This window comes from Schistosoma haematobium, chromosome ZW, assembly GCF_000699445.3.
Source record: "Schistosoma haematobium chromosome ZW, whole genome shotgun sequence".
Classification (NCBI taxonomy): domain Eukaryota; kingdom Metazoa; phylum Platyhelminthes; class Trematoda; order Strigeidida; family Schistosomatidae; genus Schistosoma; species Schistosoma haematobium.
Genome location: NC_067195.1, coordinates 75,477,714 through 75,499,423, shown reverse-complemented (window position 1 = coordinate 75,499,423; position 21,710 = coordinate 75,477,714). Strand labels below are relative to the sequence as shown.

At 35.8% G+C, this 21,710-nt stretch overlaps 1 protein-coding gene across 2 annotated transcripts in view; it reads right to left on the bottom strand.

Moving 5' to 3' along the window:
• Positions 1-304: 304 nt before the first annotated feature.
• TMEM8A (Transmembrane protein 8B) overlaps positions 305-21,710 on the bottom strand; it is a 60,943-nt gene continuing 39,537 nt past the window's right edge. Inside the window, exons 11-14 of one of the 2 annotated variants that reach the window (XM_051212313.1) lie at positions 20,488-20,892; positions 18,061-18,664; positions 8,132-13,456; positions 305-8,096 (exon numbers count right to left, since the gene is read on the bottom strand). In XM_051212313.1, coding sequence (XP_051072483.1) covers positions 13,410-13,456; positions 18,061-18,664; positions 20,488-20,892 — 1,056 coding nt within the window. In that variant the 3' untranslated portion in view covers positions 305-8,096; positions 8,132-13,409. Of the gene's footprint in view, positions 13,457-18,060; positions 18,665-20,487; positions 20,893-21,710 lie in introns of those variants that run through there. The other variant, XM_051212314.1, reaches the window with a different exon arrangement.

Sequence of the window (21,710 nt, the reverse complement as noted above, 5' to 3'; positions counted from 1 at the left end):
GACGACTGTGAATGGAACTACTACTTGTGAATGTCTGGAAGTAAATTTAGAGGTATTTCTATTAGATGAACGGGGTTCTATAAGGATCAACAAGGCTTATACGACCAAGAAACCTCCGATCGATTATGCAGAACCCTTAACCGAAATTCGGCTGAGACGGTGGAAACATTTAAAGGACATAACCCTCCCGAGGTTGCAAAGTAATCTTGTAGGAATATTGATTGGATGTGATGCTCCAGATGCACATTGGGTCCTGGAACAACGCCTGGGAGACAGGAGGCATCCGTCTGGTGTGCGTACTCACCTCGGTTGGATGATTATAGGTCCTAAAGGAGTATCAAGGTCTCTACATCGAGTTCAGTGGTGTCATTGTTCTACTAATGATATTTTGCGAGATATAGAAAGATTATATAATCATGAGTTCGAGGATGCAGATATGTTTCGTAATGGATATTCTGTCGAAGAAAAAAGAGCTCTAGAAATAGTTAGTAGTTCTTTTAGACTGGAGGGTGGCCATTTCCAAGTTGGTCTACCGTGAAAGTATGACAAGCCAAGGCTACCGAATAATTTGGAACTAGCTGAACGCAGACTAGAGTGTTTAAGGAAGAGGTTTGTGAAAGATAATAGTCTTCTGGAGAAATATCAAGTTGTGGTGAATAAACATTTGAGTAAGAGCTATATCATTGAAACTAGTAAGGAGGGATTTGACCGTGATGCTGTTTGTTCGTATGTTCTCCATCATCTTGTTATCAACCCTAAAAGCCTGGAAAACTGAGAATTGTTTTTGATTGTGCAGCTGTCTATCAAGGTTGTTCTCCTAATGGTCAGCTTTTGAGAGGACTAAGTACTGTAAATAGTTTAATTGGTGTACTTCTACGATTCAGATTAGGTAACGTAGCATTAGCCGCTGATACCGAAAAGATGTTTCTTCAAGTAAAGGTCTCGAGACAAGATAGGGGAGCGTTTCGTCTATTGTGGTGGGAAGACGGTGATATAAGACGGCAGGTTACGGAGTATTGTTTAACAGTTCATCCGTTTGGAGCCGTGTCCTCTCCTTTTTGTGCTAATTTCGCTCTTAGGAAAACGGTAGATACATTCGGTAAGAAATTGAATAAAGATGTCCAGGTAGTCGTAGATAAGAGTTTCTATGTCGACGACTATTTAGCCTCCATCGATAATGTGCAGGGTGCAATTGAGCTAGCAAAAACCCTTGGTTTACTCCTCGGAAAAGGTGGGTTCAGACTTACCAAGTGGATAAGCAACTGTTTACAAGTTCTCGAATCAACTCATCCAGAAGAGAGAGCAGAAGCCGTAAGAGGGATTGACTTTGAAAGACTTCCTACGGAACGCATGTTGGGATTATTTTGGAATACTATGGTTGATTCGTTTGAATTTGAAGTTCGCATACCGAAACGCCCCCTCACTAGGCGAGGTATGTTATCGAGTGTAGCCTAACTTTACGATCCCTTGGGATTGTTAGCACCGTTTATACTTCCCATGAAGCAGTTACTTCAACGTTTAGGTAAATTGGGACTAGGATGGGACAAAGAGATTCCAAATGAGGAAGGCAAACGCTGGTTGGATATTTTAACTGAATTTCAGAGGGTTGAGAACGTTAGTTTTCCACGTTGTGTATTGTTTTCGCAAACAGACCGCTCGCTCCTGGAACTTCATATTTTCAGTGATGCTTGGGAAACGATGTGGTGCAGTTGCATGCGTCCCCTCTTACATCCCTGATACTGAAATATGTTCTCGTCTTATTACGGTTAAGGCAAGAGTAACCCCCTTGAAGGTTCAAATTATACCGCGCTTGGAACTTACGGCAGCAGTGTTAGCAGCTCACATGGGGTCCCAGCTGCAATCCTAGTTACATATTAAGTTTGCAGAGGTTGGATTTTGAACGGATTCCATGATTGTCTTACATTATATTTGAAATGAGAAGAGCCAGTTTAAAACATTCATAGCAAACCGGATTTCAACTATTCACAGTCTTACTAAGGTGAACCAAAGGAGATTCGTACCTTCGAAAGAAAACATAGCAGACTTTGCATCCAGAGGTCTCAAGTTCAACATCAATGATGTCAAGGTATGGGAGGGTCTACATTTTCTGAAGAAGCCAAAGGAGTGTTGGCCTGCTGCTGCTGTACAAGGCCCTTACCCCCATCTCTTGGAATTAAAGAAGGCAATGTCCGCGCATGTAATGGTTGAAGAATCCATCGTTAATCTACTCATTAATTATTACTCAGATCGGACTAGATTACTTAAGGATGTTGCATGGTTAACCCGATTTAAGCGATATTCATTGATAATGCGTTCTGATAGAACTGATCTGTCTCTACAGGTGGGTATGCTCAGAGTTGATGAGTTAAGTTTAACTTGCTTAGATTTAATTCGATATGTCCAACGCATAGTATTCCGGAAAGAGATTGAAATGTTGTTGTTTGATACCATTAGCAACGTGAGAATAAATTCACCGTTACGAACCTTAAATCCAATGATGGTAAATGGATTATTGTGTGTCGGTGGCCGACTTCAAATTAGTTCTTGACCCAAGTCGAGGAAGCATCCCATAGTATTACCATCGAACCATACAATTTTGAATTTGATTCTACAGTATTACCATATTTTGGAGGGACATGTTGGAGCTACACGGGTAATGGCAACGGTCCGAGAAATATTTTTGGTTCTGAGGGGTTGTTTAGATATGAGGAGGGTGATAAAGGATTGTGTTTATTGTAAAAGGAGGAACACCCGTCCCATTCAGCAACTAATGGCACCATTACCTCCGACCAGGATAGAAGGTGGTCACTATCCATTTTTATCAATTGGGGCAGATTATTTTGGACCCATTATGATTAAACATGGTAGAAGTACTGAGAAGCGATATGGTTGTGTATTCACTTGTCTAAGGTTGAAAGCCGTGCATCTGGAGGTGACATATGGTTTTACCACAGACTCATCATGGCACTAATGAGGTTTGTCAGTAGGAAAGGTTATCCAAAAGAGATACAATGATAATGGATCAAATCTGGTGTGGGCTGAACGTGAACTAAGATGTCTTCAGGGTTGGGTGCAGGAGCGTATACACTCTGATTTACTAAAAAAAAGGGATTGGCTGGCATTTCAATCCTCCGGCTGCTAGTCATTGGGGAGGAGTATGGGAGTGCATGATTCGCTCTGTACGTAGGGTATTGGGTGCTCTTGTAAAGGAACAATCTTTAACAGAGGAATGCCTTGAAACTTTCATGATAGAGGCTGAGCGTATAATTAACAATCGACCTTTGATTCCTGTTACAGACGACTCGAATGATCTCGATGCAATAACACCAGCAAAACTGTTACTATTAAGAGAGAACGTTGCAGAATTCACTAATGCTCTGTCTAGTGACAGTTGTTCTAAGAGATGGAAGCAAGCGAATTCCTTGGCACATGTGTTTTGGAGACATTGGTCTAAGGATTATGTTTCGCTGTTTCAGCGTAGATACAAGTGGACCCAACTAGAGAGGAACATACGGGAGGGTGACTTAGTAATCATATGTTCTAACTTCTCCGAGAAAAAGAAGTGGCCCTTAGGTCTAGTACAGAGAGTGTGTTGTAACGGGTGGATTGCAGGTTAGATGCGCAGCGTTTTATTGATCGATTACAGTGACACGGAAAACACCAAATGAACGGCCTAGGGTTCTGATTGGCCCTGCTTCGCTGTCTAACCCAGCCAGTTGAGTCCAGAACACAAGTGACAGCCTCCGAGATATGAATCGTTGTATTTCAAACATACTCTGTTTATATACCAACCAAACAGACCACATCGTACCACAAAAATAGAAAACAACATCTGTACAATATTTAACGAGTGAAATAAATAATGGCCAATAGGGACATCATTAGACTTAACATGATAATGATTGGAATATTCCTCTGCATCCATAACAGAGTGATACTAAGTAAGGATAGAATAGTGAGACAGGTAGAACTGAGGACAAGGAAGGGGACCCTAATAAGAGATGTTCGAAAACTGCGTCTTCCTGAAGCTGCAGATGGTAGGTAGCTAATCGGATCCCTTGGCGTACTGGTGTAAGTCCTAGGGATCACGAGATTGTTGGTATATTGAATGCCCGTTGTTGGTTGCTTGTGATGCATATACTTGGATTATTGTTACCTATTTATTTTCCTGTAAAAAGAACTTTGGTTCTTTAGGTCGGGAGTGTTACGGGAGGACTGAAGACATTTGTCTGATTAAAACCTTTTTTGTATATTAATAATTTTACTGTGTTTTTGGATGTATTTGTTTTACCTAACTTTTGAACTTGTTTATATAATTGATTTCGAACATTTCGGTTTCTCTCTGTCATTGGTTTGGTATTTGGGAGTTTTTGCTCCGGGAACCTACAAAATTGAAGGTTTGTTTTGTAATTGTTATAATTATTGTTGTTAGAACGACATTTAGGTCAACTATTTGTAAATCGCGAATAAACTTTGGTATCTAATTAGGATTTGGTTCTATTGTTAATTTGGGTTCGTGAATTGCAAATAGATCGACAAACCGTACTTCAATAAAGGGAACGAGCGAAATCTTGGACGTGACACAGCTGCACAATCAAAAATTTTCCCAGGCATCACTGAAAATATGAAGTTCCAGGAGCGAGCGGTCTGTTTGCGAAAACAATACACAACGTGGAAAACTAACGTTCTCAACCCTCTGAAATTCAGTTAAAATATCCAACCAGCGTTTGCCTTCCTCATTTGGAATCTCTTTGTCCCATCCTAGTCCCAATTTACCTAAACGTTGAAGTAACTGCTTCATGGGAAGTATAAACGGTGCTAACAATCCCAAGGGATCGTAAAGTTAGGCTACACTCGATAACATACCTCGCCTAGTGAGGGGGCGTTTCGGTATGCGAACTTCAAATTCAAACGAATCAACCATAGTATTCCAAAATAATCCCAACATGCGTTCCGTAGGAAGTCTTTCAAAGTCAATCCCTCTTACGGCTTCTGCTCTCTCTTCTGGATGAGTTGATTCGAGAACTTGTAAACAGTTGCTTATCCACTTGGTAAGTCTGAACCCACCTTTTCCGAGGAGTAAACCAAGGGTTTTTGCTAGCTCAATTGCACCCTGCACATTATCGATGGAGGCTAAATAGTCGTCGACATAGAAACTCTTATCTACGACTACCTGGACATCTTTATTCAATTTCTTACCGAATGTATCTACCGTTTTCCTAAGAGCGAAATTAGCACAAAAAGGAGAGGACACGGCTCCAAACGGATGAACTGTTAAACAATACTCCGTAACCTGCCGTCTTATATCACCGTCTTCCCACCACAATAGACGAAACGCTCCCCTATCTTGTCTCGAGACCTTTACTTGAAGAAACATCTTTTCGGTATCAGCGGCTAATGCTACGTTACCTAATCTGAATCGTAGAAGTACACCAATTAAACTATTTACAGTACTTAGTCCTCTCAAAAGCTGACCATTAGGAGAACAACCTTGATAGACAGCTGCACAATCAAAAACAATTCTCAGTTTTCCAGGCTTTTTAGGGTTGATAACAAGATGATGGAGAACATACGAACAAACAGCATCACGGTCAAATCCCTCCTTACTAGTTTCAATGATATAGCCCTTACTCAAATGTTTATTCACCACAACTTGATATTTCTCCAGAAGACTATTATCTTTCACAAACCTCTTCCTTAAACACTCTAGTATGCGTTCAGCTAGTTCCAAATTATTCGGTAGCCTTGGCTTGTCATACTTTCACGGTAGACCAACTTGGAAATGGCCACCCTCCAGTCTAAAAGAACTACTAACTATTTCTAGAGCTCTTTTTCTTCGACAGAATATCCATTACGAAACATATCTGCATCCTCGAACTCATGATTATATAATCTTTCTATATCTCGCAAAATATCATTAGTAGAACAATGACACCACTGAACTCGATGTAGAGACCTTGATACTCCTTTAGGACCTATAATCATCCAACCGAGATGAGTACGCACACCAGACGGATGCCTCCTGTCTCCCAGGCGTTGTTCCAGGACCCAATGTGCATCTGGAGCATCACACCCAATCAATATTCCTACAAGATTACTTTGCAACCTCGGGAGGGTTATGTCCTTTAAATGTTTCCACCGTCTCAGCCGAATTTCGGTTAAGGGTTCTGCATAATCGATCGGAGGTTTCTTGGTCGTATAAGCCTTGTTGATCCTTATAGAACCCCGTTCATCTAATAGAAATACCTCTAAATTTACTTCCAGACATTCACAAGTAGTAGTTCCATTCACAGTCGTCACTTTTATCGAAGTCTCTTTACCTTTGAGGCCCAACTGATTAATTGACTCTTCACATACAAGAGAAGTATCTGAACCACTGTTTAAAAGGGCGTATGTTTCCAAAAATCCCTTGAGACCGTATAGTCTGACCGGAATGATACCCAAACAAACCTTTGAGGAGTTCCAATCCTTAGCTAAGTTCACCACATGGTTGTCAATACCATCAATATATAATAATGAATTATGCCGAACCTTTCAATTCTCAACGTCGGACTTGAAGCCTGAGTTGCATGACATAGCTATGTGACCTTCCCTCAAACATAAATAGCATAGACCACATCTTACCTCCTGTCTCCTTTCTCTTACATTCATTTTTGTTAACCTTGGACAATCTGTAGCCTCATGATCACCTAAGCAGATTTCACAACGTGAAACCTTGACTGAGTTGCTTGGGTCTCGCCTAATTGCATGAAAGCATGATCTCCCATCAGCTTGGTCTTCAGAATTCCTTTTACCGAACCTTGGGTTACACTGTACTAATCTACCATAACATGTTCGAGCAATTCTGGCCCTCTCTTCTACAGAGATCACAAATTCTTCAAAGCTCAGCTCCTTCCCGTGCATCATGATCTAATCGGCGACTTCCACTCGTCTATTCTATAATTCTAGTGGTAGGCATGAAACTATTACTTCCAAATTAGCCGTAGAATTAACACCAGACATGTATCCCATTTCCTTCAACGTTATACATACATTACGTAACTTAATCGCAAAGTCAGTTAATATGTCAGCTGATCCTTCAATAGATTTGTGGCTTAATAACTCAGTAATTAGTTCTCGTGCAACAAGGTGTTTCTTACCAAATAAATCATAAAATTCGTTTAGCCCTATCATAACCCAAATGACTGGGCAAAGAAATGCATGCTTCAATAGCCGTTCTGGCCTTTCCTTTGCAATAATATAACAGATACGGCAACAATTGGCCCTTATCGGACGGTTTACTCTCTATAATGCTAGTAAACTGACTAATGAAACGGTAGTACTGACCCGGTTGTCCATCACAGTACATCATATCAATCTTAGGTAAAACCATATTATTAACCATTGTATGTAACGTATCCTTCAATTCATCAACCCAGTCGCTTTTTGAGATGTTACATATCTCCCTTGAGTGATTATTACACCCAGTATCACAATCCAAAGAACTTTCCACCTTGGCTTTTATCCCGTATTTGTCTACAGGCAATTGTTCATCGTCCTCGATGACCTTGCATTCCAATTCAGCTATATCAACCTCTTCTTGGAGATCTAACATCTTAAGCTGTCGTTCTAATCCAAGTCTTTTTCTAAATTCTTTTTCCTCAGTAATGCTTTACCTAACTTTAATCTAGAAGTACTAAGCTGACTAGAGGACATACTATTAATACTAACATCACATTTATCATCATTAACGTCATACATACCACAAGCAGCTCTGGAAATTTTACCATCCAATTCGTCATTTTCCCTCGGTCTTTTGCTTCGTGTTTCCATAGTATGCCTTCGTTCCAAAACAAATCCGAATTATTCCAAACGAAACCGACCAGTAGAACCAGAAATTTGGATCCAAAATTATTGTCCAGACAAACCCACTGTATGAACACAGAACCAGAATTCAAGAACTTTATGTCACGTCCAAGTTTTTGCTCGTTCCCTTTATTGAAGTACGGTTTGTCGATCTATTTGCAATTCACGAACCCAAATTAACAATAGAACCAAATCCTAATTAGATACCAAAGTTTATTCGCGATTTACAAATAGTTGACCTAAATGTCGTTCTAACAACAATAATTATAACAATTACAAAACAAACCTTCAATTTTGTAGGTTCCCGGAGCAAAAACTCCCAAATACCAAACCAATGACAGAGAGAAACCGAAATGTTCGAAATCAATTATATAAACAAGTTCAAAAGTTAGGTAAAACAAATACATCCAAAAACACAGTAAAATTATTAATATACAAAAAGGTTTTAATCAGACAAATGTCTTCAGTTCTTCCGTAACAATGACGGGAGGAAATGTCAAAATTTGATTGATTTACTCATTATGATTTTTATTTAACATTACATCCGCTTTAAGTTAATGTAATGATTACACAGCGCAGTATTTATTTCTGTTTTCCGGCATGATATTTTATTCTGTGTAACATACGATATTCTTGTATTTATTTGAAATGAGTTATGCTCAACATGTGACTTGTTATAACTGTGACTGTTTCTCATATATGTCATTTCATTCTAATTATTATTCAACATGGGTGTACAATCAATGTACAAATGAGTGTATTTTTGACTAGAGTCGTTGTCGGGTTTTGGGGGTTAGTAAATTTTCACTTTTATCAGTCTTTCTGTTCTTACTTTCGCTCTGTGGGAATTGCAGAGGTATAAGTGATCAGTGATAAGCGTTTCTGACATACAAAAAGGTTTTAATCAGAAAAATTTCTTCAGTTCACCCGTAACAAGCTGTACATCAACGTTGTGGCAGGTAAATAAATTCGATAAATAAATAAGTAACCTCAAATCTTGTACGATGCCGGGCCGTGACGGATTACATGCACGGCTGCTGTCATCTCTTGCGGACATTATTTCAAAACCGCTCGCGACACTCTTCAACATGTCCCTTCCACTCGCTCGACCCCCTTGAGATTGTAAAGACGCTATCGTCAGTCCTATATTTAAGGATGGTCAGAGACATATCGTACCTAACTGCCGGCCTGTCAGTCTAACTAGCATTGTCGTTAAGTTGCTTGAAAAGATAATTCGGGTTAGGTTGCTAAGCCACATAGATTCACGCAATCTGTTAGCTCCTGAGCATCACGGATTTCGTAACAAGCGTTCATGCTTGACTAACTTACTTATTGCGAGAGAGGATTGGACAGTAGCCCTAGATAACGGTCTGTCTGTCTGTCGATGTGATAGATTTTAGCAAAGGATTCGACAAGGTTTCACACTTAGGTCCTATGCAGAAGCTCACGAGCTTCGGAATAATAGGTACTGTAAGGGAGTGTATAGGTAAATTCTTATGTGACCGCAGACAGAGAGTAAGGGTCAATGGGACGCTATCCGATTGGAAGCCGGTCAATAGTGGCGTACTTCAAGGCACCATCTTAGGCCCTCTGCTCCTCCTTCTCTACGTTAATGAGTTACCGCTATTGCTTAGGTCGTCGACATTATTGTCTGCGGATGACGTAAAAATCTGGAGAGCAATGAAAAGTGAGGCTGATCATTTTGATCTCCAAGCGCACTTAGACGAATTAGTTAGATGGGCTGGAGGTTGGGGCTTAGAAATCAATTCTAAGAAGAGTGTGCTAATGCACATCGGTCACGGTAACAGTTACCATTATACTATTGATGGTAAACCTTTACCATGTGTTCAAGAGCGTAAAGACTTAGGAGTAATAATAAGTCATGATTTAAAAACAACTACGCATTGCAGTGCAGTCGCTGTCAATGGTTTTCGTGCGTTATGATCACTTCGCCGAGCGTTCAAATCTTTTGACAATGAAATGTTCCGAATATAGCATTTAGGAAAACGAGGGCAATAACTATATGGCGATGTAAATTTTGGAAATAGGAAAACCATAAAAATCGCTGGGTGAATTTACAGATTTCATTTTACAATATTACTGTCTGATTCCCGTTATAACTCAGTTATCAGTTCAACATACCCCAAATCCTGTTTCCTCAGTTATAAACATACTTCTGCGTTTATTTGTCAAGACACTGTAACAACAAGCGACGTGGTTACTGATGTAGGAACATGGTTGTTTCAGTCTCAGAACTAAAGTCAATGCTTCATTTTAATGAAGATGTGTTCATTAAATCTCATATATTGGTTGTGAGTGCATTAATGGAATACATGCCCAGAAAATCAAATCCGGAATTGCACTCAAAATCTATAGACATATTTAACGAGGTAACTGAAACATCTCGTGATCTAATAAGGAACAGTTTTTTGATTGAAGACGTCAACAAGTTCTTTAATAATGTTGACCCTGGGCAATGTTTAAATGCTCTTTTATCAGTTTCATCATACTCTAATTGTTCAGTCACCTCAAGTGAAATTCAAAATAATTGTGAGACAAATGTTTAAAATCAATCGATTTTTGATCAAATTCTTGATGCTGTCAAATCAGATGCTGACTGTCCTAATGATTCATTGGTTTCTAATGAAGTCTTTAGTGAATTTGAGAAAATATTTTAAATTATTCAAATCCTGGAGATATCATAATAAATGTTTGTTCGCACAAGTCATTCGTTTCTAGTGAAAACCTTAGTCAATATGAAGCACAAGTTCCCAATGGGTTCAAATCTATTTATAGTTCTGATGGGCTCATATCATATGTTACTTACCCTTACAATCCATTTGCTTCTAGCCAGTGTAAGAAAAAATGTTTTAAACGAGTTATACTGTGATCACATTTCAGATGTCATTGTAGATGTTGGGTCCTCTCACACCTCATGTATTTTACATAGATTCCCTCCTCCATGCTGTTATAAATCAATTGACGTAACAAGTGTTTGCGAAACCAGAATGTCCAGGAGTCACAAAAAGATCCTTCAACCTCTGTGTATACCCACACGCCACAATGTGCACATATAATAAGGGTATCAGTTGTGATAAAACAGTTCAGGTCAGTAAGGTCACGTTATTAGTAACATGAGTACATGGAAATCCAAGATTGTTTCGTGGGTGGGGGAGAATCATTTGCTTAAGTATACATAATGTGACAAGCATATACATCCTTCCACTAGCTTGGTCATATTGTGAAGTGTAAGAATGCACACTTTGTTTTGCTTGCACAATTAGTTACAATTTCTTAATATTTTATCATATTTGCTTAGTCAATACTATTTGACAAGCGGTGGATCAGAGGTGTAGAGGTATTCTAGACTGGGTCTTTGTAATCACACCAATCTAAAATATCACTAAAGAAAATCACTATTGAGAAACCATAGGATGTTGCCGATCGTCATTCGTTGGTATAATATTATTAACATTCTCGTAGCTTATTTCATTATAATTTGCACCCTACAAGTGGCTGGAATTTCTTCAAAGATAGATTTAATGTCTACAAGTAAATAATATAGTTGCGGTTCTTCTTTCAATGCCCACTCAATTTGGTCAGGAAAATTAATTTTTGGTGACTCCGTATGATTCATTCATTTATTATATCATTTTCGACGTGACGTGTCAATCATCGTTTACCTACTTTTTTATTTCTATAGGTATTACCCCCTTACATCCACCATCTTTTAACAACATAGGTCCTATTTTATAGTTTGCGTGGGAGACAAGCAGTATCCGAACTCCAGAAACAACTTATTGATTCTCAAAACTCGAGAACATTAATCTGCTTTCACCAGATGGGTTATCAGAGAAGACGAGAGATTGTAGTGGCTGGTACTATGTCGAGCCCACATAGCTTATCCTAGCTTCTGGACAAGCAGATTTATCCACTCTTCTCAAGCTACATTTTAACCTTGTTAATTATTCACTTATCAACCCTGACTGCTTTTATATGAGCGTATGTGTATATATCTTATCCTACTCATCACATGTCTGTAGCTTATTTTTGTGTGACCATAAGTATCGATTAACGCTTGGTTAAATCAAGTTGGCTCACACGCCTTTTCCACTGTGTGTCCTTTCGTTTCGCCCTCTTCTTCGCTGCGATTATCTGTTCTGATCAACGAGTGTACAAAATAGACATATTCAAACATCTATTCTCGTATTTGAATTATTTGATTCCGTTATTCACTAATGCGGATTAATTCGATGATTGTATACGACGATAGCCAGGATGTATATTTCGATAACAATCATTCATACGATCTACTTGGAGTCATATAAGGGGACACAAAAGTGGTGGTCCCGTCGACAATATTGTCCGATCTAATTGATATCGAAATGAAGGACACTACTAAAACATTTACTCCTGAAATCAAACGCGTATACTCTGTGATAGGCTCTAAATAAGTAAGTAATTGGGATTATTTCACTGCCTGATCGATAGACTATAAATCAGATACTTAGTAATCTTCAAATATGTCACTGAGTGCCATAGCAAACAGTAAAATTAGAAGGTTGAAAAATGGACTTCTCTACTGACTTTTGCTGAGGACGAATGAATAGACTAGTTCTTCATAATATAGTTTAGAGGGGTTTGCGATTACCTCTACTCGTGTGTATTGTAAAATTCCTAAAAAGCCGAGCTCTTAAGTTTTCATTTGATCAATGAACTTACATGACTGGTCTTTTGAGTGTGGTATTCTTTATCTATTGATCGAAGTTCAATCTCAACCTTTACTCTATGAACGATAGAAATCTCTAGCAGACATAAATGTTTAACAGTTAGGAGGATTTAGACCGTCCAGTAAAAATCAAACTAGAGATATGAGATATAGAAGCATCTAACACTGGCTTTCTTGCGTAAAATGATTTAAAAAAAAAAACTAACGGAGCATAGAAATCAGTATTCTACAGGAAATGAATGCAATAATTGGCAAAGTAGAAGAAATTGATACACACACAAATACAGTAATTTATTGACATACCGACCCGAAGGAAAATATATAAAATATTCCAATCTATTAGAACAAAGTAATGAGGAGACTGGGAACATACAGATGTTAATTATATGAGCATGATTTTCTTTTAAAAAATATGCATAAATATTATTCGGTTTGATCCTTATGATACCTTGAATGTAAAATGAAAATACCAGTAAAGCCTTGATAGATAGTTTTACTTATCAAAGTGCTCAACATACACATAAATATTTGTATAGTATAAACACTTACTCAACAAAAGTTTTATACAGATTAGTAACCAACTTCAAATTGGCTACATATAATCTTATTTTCAACTAAAAATTCAGTTTTTTTTTAAAACAAAAGAAATGAACACATTGGAAAAAAAATCGACAAATTAACAACCATAAGTTTACAAAAAACAATGAAATAATAAAAAATCTAGAAAAAATTGGGCTGACTAGTCTTGTAGTTATTTTTTTTTCTCCTAATATAAATGGAGGATTACAAAAACAACGAAGTGTTTGATGGGCGGGGTGAAAAGAAAGAAGCCAGTTTAATCTGCTTGAGTATCAGCAGAGAGAACGTTCTTTGGCTTGTAACCTTTCAAAGAAAAGAAGAAGAGGGGAAAGATGGAATAATTAGTTTCAATGGGATAAATCATAACATTGAATGATATGAAGTTGAAAAATGTTGAGTTGCGAAAATTAGTTTCGTCAGTGGCATAGACATTATTTTGTGGAACAAAGTGATATGGTATCATTAGCCGGATAGGATTGTATGCATTAATTTCTATTTATGCGTTGATAAGGATGGTCAACTTAAGTAATTAGGAGATAGCTACCGGTTAAAGATCTAGCTAAATGTTAGATGATTTGCTCCTCCAGGATAATAAGAATGAAATAATATTCAGTCTTTTTTCATACATGCAAGTATACAAACAAATAACAATATGTGATACACTAATTGTTCTAGAAATCTAAATAGGTAGAGAGAGAAAGTTGAATAAACCTATACATATCCAAAGACCACTGGCCTAATCTTATAAGAGTCACTCAACAGATTATTAAGGGTTTTGAAATACAAGGATTTGGAACTGTAAATAACCAGATTTCAAACTTCAATGGTCACTTTCGACACTCTAACGACATACCTTTAGTCAGAATAGGAATTCATTTTAGCAAAAAAATTGACACTAACCTAATTAAGAAATAGAAAAGTTTACACTCGTTCAAAGAAAGAAATTTTTCTCTTTCAAAACAAATGACCCCTTTAATTCGGATTACTGCTACTTTATATATGAATATATTCTTAAAATGTTATGCTTACAACTCAATTTTTTAAAGCCTCTTGAGATAAACTTTAGTCTATTTTTAGATGTTCTTATTGTCTAAGATTAAAAAGACTATCCAATTAGAAAAAGCCTATGTGGACAGAATTTTTATTGTAAGTCAGTCAGCTACAACGTAGGACCAGGCACATATGTGCATCGGTCTAGGTTGCCATACCGCATCAGCACAACAAGATGAACACCGGATTCACAGCAATGGTTAGGTCAAAGGTGGTAATATATAAGAGAAAGATTGCCTATAGAGATATAGTACAAGAAGAAAGAATTGGTTCGTAGAAAGAAAGATATGAAGTGATTTTAATCTCTTAGTTTAAGGGAAGACAGGGAGTGTATACACCGACGCCATTGTGATCGATTCTGAGCCATGTCACCAAGAGTCTCCAACCATTGGTTACGATAGGCACGCGGACCCCAACCAAGTAGTCTGCATCTACCAACATGGCTCAGACTAGAAGTTAGTGTCTTCAAGCACTGATGCCACGTTTTGGTTTGGCCGCCCCTAACTTTCTTCCAAACATCTCCAATACCGGATAGCATTGCACGTCGTGGTAATCGGTGTTCAGGCATACGTAACACGTGGCCCAACCATCTCAGTCGATGAAGATTCATAACCTCATCAACTGATTTACCATCATTCCCTAATACCCTGCGTCTAACCTCACTATTACTTACCCGGTGATCCCAGCAGATGCCAGCAATATTTCTAAGGCATCTGTGGTCAAATACTAATAGCTTACGAGTGTCTTCTACTCTTAATGGCCATGTTTCGCTGCCGTAAAGTAAAACAGAACGGACTGCCGCGCAGTATACTCGTCCTTTTATTGATAGACGGATATCTCGCCTTCGCCAAAGGTGACGCAAGTTGGCAAAAGCCAAACGAGCTTTTCGAATCCGTGCTGAGATTTCGTCAGACACCAACCCATTAGGGCTGATCAGACTTCCAAGATAAGTGAAGTTGCCAACGCGTTCGACTACTTCACTCCCTATTTAGTTATTGTAAATTAAACTATTGACGGTCCTAATGGAGTACTGAATTGATAAATTTAAATTGTTACATCCATTCATTGCCTTAGTACCAAAAGACATAAATTTCGACTGGATTACTATTAAACGATAGGCACATTAAGTTGGAATAGATAAAAGAGAAAGTCTACTTCTTCTACTTCACTTAGGAAAAAAGTCATATTTAAAACTTCGATGAACAAACAATGTTTAGAACTTGGTCCCTAAAAAAATACTATTTAATGTAGCCATTAAAAATACAATATAAACACAGTCAAATCTATATATTTTCCCGACATTTGTGGTACAACTTTACTTATTTCAGGTTTATTTACTTAACCTTGAGTCACACTATAGATCTGCTCAAATTGATAGAAGTGAGTAAAAACTCTCAACGTCTAGTCGAAAGTCAAAATGTATGCACAATTAAACTACCGCTTAAAACTTTAATCAAACAAAAAATTGAAAATCACACAAGAATATGTCTCAGTTTATTTCTAAATTCTATGATTAATAGACAAAGTCATATGACTTTATTAACACTGGGAGTGGTGGAAAGAGGAATAAGGGAGATAGATAAACGCGATTTACAAAGTTATCAATAAAATCTTCTAATATAAGCAAATATGAATAAGAAGTTTGTATTTGATAAGTAGGCGTACATTAATTACACACTATGCATATAAAGTAACAACAGATGTTCTTCCAGTGAATATATAAGACAGTGATTTTTTTCCTCTTATATAAAACAAAAATACTAAATGAAGGAATTAGACTAGTTACTATCGTTACTAATAAAGAGAAAAGCAAAGGACTTAAATGACTGATCTTCTGTTCACCCCATAGTACAAAATAAAATAGACAGGAAAATTAATTTTAAAAAAAAAACATTTTATTCAGACAATAAAATTCTACAAATGAAAAAGTTGCATGTATGTATATGGAACAATGAGAAATCAATTCATATACCTGACTTTCAATGCTTTTAATGTCTCATAAAGATAAATATTACTTATGAGGGTTATTTTTAAGGTAAACAGGAATTTTCAATAGACAATGTTTTCTTTAATATTGATGACAATGTAATTTTAGTTGTTTTCTTTATGTAACATACTATCGGACAATCGTTTAAGGAATAAAGTCAATATTAATTTTTAAAAATACAGTATTTACAGTGAATAGTGGGTTTTACTTTGGTATTCGGATTAACGAAAGATTTGCTTCGTTATGCAAAGTATTTTAAACAGTAATTACAAAACTTCATCTTTGATATTATTGAAATTACAAGTAGAAATAATAAAATATGGTGACTAAATATATATTTGTGTCCCCTTAAATGGAATTTGGTAGACAACTAATCATTTAATGTTTTAAGTTTATGCTTTCCTCAAAGGTAGAGTAAAATCGTAAATATGTATCACAAGACTGACTCTTTGCATGATAAAATAAATGGCTACAATAGTAGTTCACATTTTTATTTTAAAGTACTGCTTTAGCGAAAACGAGTCTGGAAAATAATATAATTGAAGGACAAGTTTACTTACGACACAGATGTCTTCGAAGCACTGCTCGTATAAAAGCAAGAAAATCGAATGAACAATACTAAGGTTAGACAAAGTAATAGATAAAGTGATATGTGACTAGTGGAAGTAAGATGTAATTGATCACTGAGCGTGGACAGATAGACACGGCTTGCTCACTATTTAATATCTGGTTTCCTTTCTAACAATGATTTTTAGTCTACACTTCATTGAGTGTATACTACTTGTAATCTTGTTGAATAAAGTATTGTCTAGTCTATTATCGGATTCTCTATATTTGGTCTCAAATCAAATATCTGATATAAGTGATCTCAGTTTCAGTATAAAGCATCAACTGAGTGCCCAGTCTAATGGTAGTACAATTTTGGGCATGGACTGTATTAAAGTAGTATATCATGGCAAACAGATAACTTTATTTTGCTTTTGCACTAAAAACGTAGCAAGTCGATTAACGAGGCTATGAATCTTCATCTACCGAGACGGTCAGAAAACATATCACGTATCCTCAGCCATTCTCTACGTGAAAGCGCAACTGCCAATTGTCATTGAAAAGAAAGCTAGTCAAAGTCAAATGAAGGCATCTTACCAATCAATGGACTCACAACTCTTGATGTGTTTTATTTTTGTACGTGAAAACTATTTAGTTGAGGTGCGAACGATAACTACTCAGCAGTTGGAGATATCGTGTGATAGGGCTCAAAACTGGTCATTAACCGATTTATCTTTTTCTTCCCTTAGAACTTGAATTTCAGTAATTCATAAGACATGCTTTCTTTTAGATCCATATTCTCAATGTTTAGTATTTTTACTATTATAGACATTTTTTTATAACGCTCAGATTTTCTTCGTCTACACGACTAAGACGTTAATTAGCCTTAGACAAATATCTACACTAGATTCCCTTCCAGTAACTACTCTGCAAGATTTCACAACTCAGATCAAGAACACGTGATTAACCTGACTAGAACGTAAATAAATCTTCACACCAAAAAAAACCGACAACAATCGCAATAATAAGGATAAGAGAATATATAACTCATCTAACGCCTGTCAGACTATTTATCTACAAGTCTGACTAAGCAAACAACCAATCATTCTCACCCACACATCGATATCCTAACTAGTTCAACTGGTTTATTATACATCTTAATTCTATATCGCTATGTTTATTTGGTGTGCCAAATAGAATATATATATCCCAGGTTTTAGATTAATCACAAATGTTTCATTGATGTTATTGCAAACAGAATTAAACTGGTATAAAAACAAAGAAAAAAATAATTCATTGAAATTTACACGAAGAATGTACCTACCGTAAGGTAATATCCACTTTAACTTTGGCCAACGTGTACATAATGGATCAAGTAGAAAATTCAATTGAATTTGTTTATCTATTTGTAAAGTAAACTTTTGATATATTTTAGATGTAAATTGTGTTAATTTATTTAAATTATTAGTTAATTTGTTAATAAAAATTGATTTATATGATAATTTTGTTAATGTCATATATTCATTGGAAAGACTAACATCTCTATTCCCATCTAATACATTATTACATCCAGGAAGATTTTCTGATTCATTCTGTATTATTTCAACTGGTATTACTAATGAATTAGTATTTGATAAATCACTATTATAATCATAATGTTTCGGTAAATTACCACATGATAATGGTATATGTACAGAAATAATTGGACTTAATGCTATACGCCATCGAAATGGCCATGGAAGAAAACAAGCTAATGATAAACCAATTAATATATGCCATATACTATGATGTTTTGTATAGTTATGTGTTGATTGTCCATGAAAAAACATTGATGCACCGATAGTTGCAAATAATACACCTGGAATAAAACTAATTATCCACCATTGAATTGGTGGAAATAAACTTTTCAGTTTAATGCAGAAATTTATCTAGAGAATAAAAATAAATAAACAAGAATAAATGCTTGAATTCCAATTTACAATGTTAATCATTTCGTTTTTTTTAAAGATAAAATAGTTTCAAGTACATAATGCCTAAACGAAAAATGAATTGTAGTAGATAATTAGGTATTCAATTCTTCGGCAACTAGTGACCGATAAAACGTATATCGTACAATTCGTAATGGCTTAAATAAGTTTTAATCAAATAGAAAAGATCAACTGTAACTAGCAGTGGAATTCAGAATGCCAATTTCATCCTATTTTAAACCCATTAGCTGAACATACTTATATTTCAGTGTTGATGTCCACATTGGAACCCAAACAGTTATTAATAAGGTTTCAGTTATGATTAATTTGTGTTTAGTATATTATCTCTTAGTCTATTAATCAAGATAAAATATATTTTTACTGACGAACTGTTCAGCTTGATGGTTACTTTACTGAAAATTCCTGTTTAAACATAAAAAGTTTGTCAACCAATGAAAACAAAAAAATGAAATGGTAAATCTCTCTTTTAACAGATGTTTAAAAGAATACAACAACTATGAGTTTTCTTCACAGTTGAATTCACGATTCAATCTAAGCTAGACCACCACTAAAAACCTAGAAGCACTAGACGGGTGTTTAGGAGTGGATATCTATTTAAAAAATGAATTTTAAGCAGTGGATACTTATGATTCCTTAATTGACTTTCAGGCCAAGCGATAATAAAATTACAGACAAGATAATGGGTTGATGATTTAAATTTTTCAAAATTCACCTATTCCTTGATACAACAGTTCTGTTAGTGAGTACATGTTCCTACTCACATATATTTCAATATTTCAAACCATGAAACATCATTTGAGTTCATTTATCAAAGTTAACTATTATTAAACAACGTATTATTTAGTCTTGTAACTTGTTAAATTTCAATAAATGTAATACAATATGAGTTCTTATGAGTAAAACAGTTAGTAAAAGGTTTGCTTAATCTTAAGTTTATAACTCTTCAAGTGAGATAAAAGTACCATAAATCATATATCATTATTCCAAATTAATTATCAAATCTTAAACTTGAAAGTTGTTGAAACGGCGGCTAACCAATATGTTGAAACGGCCGCTAACCAATATGTTGAGGCTAATGTCCTCAATATCTGACTCCAATAAATAATATCCCGTAAACTGAGTATTTAAGGTAGGCTTAATCTCCTAGTAGAATTACGGATTTACTCGAGATTATTAAGAAGCCCGAACACCAGTTGTAGAGATAATTTATTGTTAAAGATCAATCAAAATCCGCAAGCGTACAGCGAGCAAGCACACGATGAAACAAAGTGAGTGAGTGTGTGTGTGTGTGTGTTAAAAATCCATATATATTTTTGAGAGTTAATCGAGTGTGGATAAATTATCGATTATCTGCACATTGCAATCGATAGAAGGATAGCTTAAGGGTAATGTACAGACATGCGTTCGATCATACACACCGAAATTAACATAGTGAATTAAGAATCTGAAATACACACAGAAATTAACATGATGAATTAAGTGTCTGAGCTACAATGAGTAGACAAATGATACAGTGGCCAAAGGGGCTTGCCACAAAGTTCATATTTCATTCCGAAACTTACCCATATCTGATTGACTATTAATGTTTATTTAATTAATGACAATTTATGATGACAACTACTATTATAATAATATAAGTCCAAGAAACAATCAATAACCTACTCCATATGTCTTTGTGTAGTTACTATCCAAACGATATAGAATTAAAATTTCAAAAAATAATTGGATATATATAATTAGAAATAATACTTTTCATTACTTACCCAAGAATAAAGAATAATTATTAATCCAATTATTAATGGAACTAAAATAATACCAATAGAATAACGAACAATTTGTACTGCAACTGTAAGTAATAATGCACCAATAATAAATGCACATTGTGTATATTTCATAGGTATTGCAGCTATTGTTAATGTACTTATCCAAATTGAGAAAATTCCGCCAAAAAAATCACAAAATGATAATGTATCCACTGGTAATACACATATTGATGAGGTAAATTGTGAATAAATAAATGATTTACTACTACTACTACTGCTAATTGGAATATTCATTTTAAATGCAATATTTGTAGATTGATAAAGCATACTACTACCATAATTCGGTGTGTGCATAACATTGTAACCTGGTATTAGATTAGAATCTGTATCACAAATATGATAAAGCTATACAATAAGAAAAAAAAAGGAATTTTAGCGATAAAGATAGACAAAAAGCATCACATAAGAAATGTTTATATCTTCACTGTATACAACTTTACTAATAAGCGGTAGAGATAAAAAGTGAGAAAAAGCATCACTTTAAAAACCATACCATCGAGTAGTGAAGTTATATGAATAAATAGACAACAATGTGGGACTCCTCAACCATGCACATTCATTGTGGTGTGTGCCACTGACGTAGACAGATATAAGTAGTATGTATCATCAACTGAAAGTGAAATGTCTGGAGAATACAGAGTGATTGGTGTGGAAACGAGGAAACAGTCAAGTCTGAGACAATTGATTGACATTTCGCAAATGATATATATATATATATATGCATTGAAACAAAAAGCATTCAGTGATAATCTATTAATACTACGCAATTATCAATTGATAATCAAAGTTCCATGAACACTGAATTAAAAACGGGGAAAGACCAAACAAATAAATGTGTATTATTTGCCCACGACACAGAATCCTGGTGGGTCGCCTATCCTCCTTATCGAGGGGTAACAGACTTAAGTAAGTAAGTAAATACATTAATAACTACTATAGTAATGTTAATTCCATTTGACCAATGGGAGTAGTAACAATAAGATTAACAAAGAGAATGCTGTGTCAAAGCTGAATACTATAAGTCTCATTAGTTGACAGAGTTACATTAACTGAAAACAGATAGCTGCTAATGGCAATGTTAGGTAAGGTTTACTGTTTAGTCAAAAATCTATAGAATTAGAAATCTATCAATTCATCATTTAAACTACAATAACTTAGTATCG